The sequence below is a fragment of the Lactuca virosa genome, chromosome 4 (genome assembly GCF_052849685.1).
Source record: "Lactuca virosa cultivar CGN04683 chromosome 4, Lactuca_virosa_CGN04683_v6, whole genome shotgun sequence".
NCBI classification, from domain to species: domain Eukaryota; kingdom Viridiplantae; phylum Streptophyta; class Magnoliopsida; order Asterales; family Asteraceae; genus Lactuca; species Lactuca virosa.
In genome coordinates, this window is record NC_136429.1 from 234,030,446 (window position 1) to 234,033,470 (window position 3,025).

The window sequence follows — 3,025 nt, forward strand, 5'->3', positions numbered from 1 at the left end:
ACTAACACCATTACTAAGCACTAGACTATAAACTCCAATCTTGGTGACAGGTCAAGATCTCCTATTCCCCATGATCACGTTCATTCTACTGTTCTCCACCTCCTCATTTCTTCTTAGCCCCTGCAAATCAGAACAAATGTGAAATCTACATATTGTATCAAGGAACCAAGAACGAGAAGATGATGAGTTATTAGATGACATAGTTTATATACCTGCAGAAGTCAGCTTCACCTTGCCATCTTTAATGTCTTGCAGATATTTTCGGTAGCAACGTTTCCAATGCCCTTTGTCGTTGCAGTAAAAGCAAGTGACCTCTTTGGGATCAGAGATAAGAGGAGCATCAGAACTGGATTTACCTTTGGGTTTATTGCTTGACGACCCAACTTGAGACTTTCCCTTCCAGTTTTTCTTTGGAGGACCTTTAGTCTTCTTCCACCTCCCTTAACCAATGGCCAAAACGGGAGCACTAGCAGGACTGGACGCAATATTCTTTCACTTCATCCCTGCTTCAGTTGTTCGTACGAGGTTGCGCAATTGAGCCAAGGTGATCTCATTGTTGTTCAGATTATAGGTCAAGATGAACTGATCATAACAACTTGGTAAGGAGTTCAAGACTATGTGAATAACCAACTCCACATCAAAATGCACATTAAGCCTAACAAGGCGATCCACGTATCGTTGCATCCTTTGCACGTGGCTGCTAACAGACTCTCCCTCATTCATTTTTCTTGTTACGAGGGACTTTACCACCTCGTACTTTTCTTGAAGAGATTGCTTATGGTTCTTTTCCATAAGGTCCTTGTTCATCTCGTACGGACAGTAATCCTCATAGAATCTTTGCAACTCAGGATTCATGGGGGCTACCATGATGAAAGAAACTTTTGTTGCATCATTGTAGTGCTTTGTGTAGGCGGGTAATTCTTCAGGAGTGGCCTTCTCTTCTTCTATCTCATTAAGTTCTTTCACAAGGACATACTCCTTGTCCTAGAAACAAAGGGCCATCTTAATGTTGTGCATCCAGTCGTTATAGTTGGTGCCATCCAATGTCACCTTCAAACAGATGTTCAACAACGAAAAGTTATGGGAGGAAGAGGAGGAACCAGAAGCATCATTTGAAGTAGACATCTGTAAAAAAGAAGGTAGTTTTAGTGAGATAACAATAATCCATAATATAACAACCCAAAATGAAATATGAAGGCTAGGATCCAACTAAATAAATTATAACTTAGAAAAGGGATGTCGTAATCTAGTTGTAAATTATATAAAGGTAGGTAAATAACGATTTACCAATTCCACCAACAGAAAAAGAAATTAAAAAGGAAAATAAGTTTTGATGAAATTCCTAAATCTTTTGAGATTCAGTGAAACTATTTAACGGCATGTTTAATATCAGATTATGCTCTTTTATTTGTGACTAGGATACCGAGGATCACAAACAAGATGTGAATAACCATGCAAATGTGCTTGGTACCCTCATTGTCATTTATCATCTCAATTTATGTGCTGGTAAACCAGATACGCTCCATCAACAATGATTATATAGGAGATACCCATTACAACTCTTTATTAGTTCCTATTAGTGTATTGGTTAACCACACAAGTTCCACTAACGACTTATAAATTGTTATGTGCAATTTCATGGGTTAGCATACAAATTCACATTTTTTCTAAAGTAACTACGATTGGGATTCTTTACAAAAGGATTTAGTTACTTTTAATTCATTATACTTATTAATGAGAATTAATTGTCCTATCAAACCCGTTCAGCTAACGACCCTCCACTAATCAAGGAATCGGTGGGTGAGAGTGGACACCCATTTCACTACCATTTTATAGGCAGTTTCTTTATACACCCTTATAAACTAGCTTCGTGAATGAGGCGTACTAGTGGTTCGACTGACTTAGTCGTAACCATATAGTAATTTTTAATTTTACATATAGTATAAGGTGTATTTTAAAACTTTTCAAAATACTAGGTTTATAATTAAATTTCAAAAATTCATAAATAATTTAAATTTAAAAATAAACCAAATGATTTAATATTTATCTATTAATTAACATTTAATTAAAAATATTAATTCAGAATAAGGATTATCTAATTAAATTAATCAAATAATTTAATCTGAATCCTTACCCTCTAAATTTTCGAAAATAGGGTATATGATTTATTCCAATTTTGAAAAACCCTAATAACCTTCCAATTTTCTAAAACTTGGGGAGGATGGCTAGGGTTTCAAAACCAAAGCCCTAATTTTGAAATTTCAAGGGATGGAGGCTAGGGTTTCTAAAACCCTAGTCCGAGTCGAAATTTTAAGCCTTTTCGGGTTTAATTTCCATAAACCCTAATTTGATCAAATTCAACAATTATAGAAAATTAAATTGAAAACAAACCAAACGACCTGATACCACTGATGAGTTTTAGGCATAATAAAACAAACTTAAAACTTATAAGTGTGCATGCAACCTAAAACAAGATCTATGTTTTCACTATTGAACCTATAACTATGAACATCAAAATAAGAACCCTAAGAACCGTAGGCAATTTTTTAAATTACTAAAGAGAGGGATTAGGGTTACATATCTTTTAGTTGTTATAGCATACAACTAGAAATCCTCTTGTGGATCTTTTGGAAGCAAGCACCACAAGCGTCGTGTCTCTAATGGTTCACACTTAAACTAGCAAGAATGAGATTAAAAAGAGAGGAGAGGGGAGAAAGGAAGCTTGAATTTTCGATTATTCCTTGGAATAATAGATTGGCCAAAATTTGGAGGCTCTAAGGGTCCTTATATAGTAGTACAAGTGTGACATCCCCATTTTCTCGACCAGAAAAGACTGATTTTGTTTATGCTTTATAAAAATCGGAGTACCCTTTTTAATAAAAATGTTGCGGAATTTGTTCCCAGAAAAACATGATAAATACGTTATCAAAGCATTTCCGAAGAAATGTATTTTATTCATTTTAAAACATTGGGATGTCATCGTCAATACAGAAACATAAGCATAAACAGAACTTACATTCATTAT

General features: G+C 34.9%; 1 protein-coding gene across 1 annotated transcript; it reads right to left on the reverse strand.

Moving 5' to 3' along the window:
- Nucleotides 1-492: 492 nt before the first annotated feature.
- On the reverse strand, nucleotides 493-1,125 carry LOC145105713 (uncharacterized). Its single transcript, XM_079042797.1, has 2 exons — nucleotides 1,051-1,125; nucleotides 493-984 (listed from the first exon to the last, which is right to left on the reverse strand). Exons 1-2 carry the CDS (start codon nucleotides 1,123-1,125, stop codon nucleotides 493-495), a joined length of 567 nt encoding a protein of 188 aa, XP_078898923.1.
- Between the last annotated feature and the right edge of the window lie 1,900 nt (nucleotides 1,126-3,025).

What these genes read in the sequence shown, in the direction of transcription:
- LOC145105713 (XM_079042797.1), bottom strand. Translation starts at nt 1,125, where the DNA reads ATGTCTACTTCAAATGATGCTTCTGGTTCCTCCTCTTCCTCCCATAAC. An exon ending in TGTTGAACATCTGTTTGAAG is followed by an intron (nt 985 to 1,050) that starts GTGACATTGGAT and finishes CTTTGTTTCTAG; the next exon opens with GACAAGGAGTATGTCCTTGT.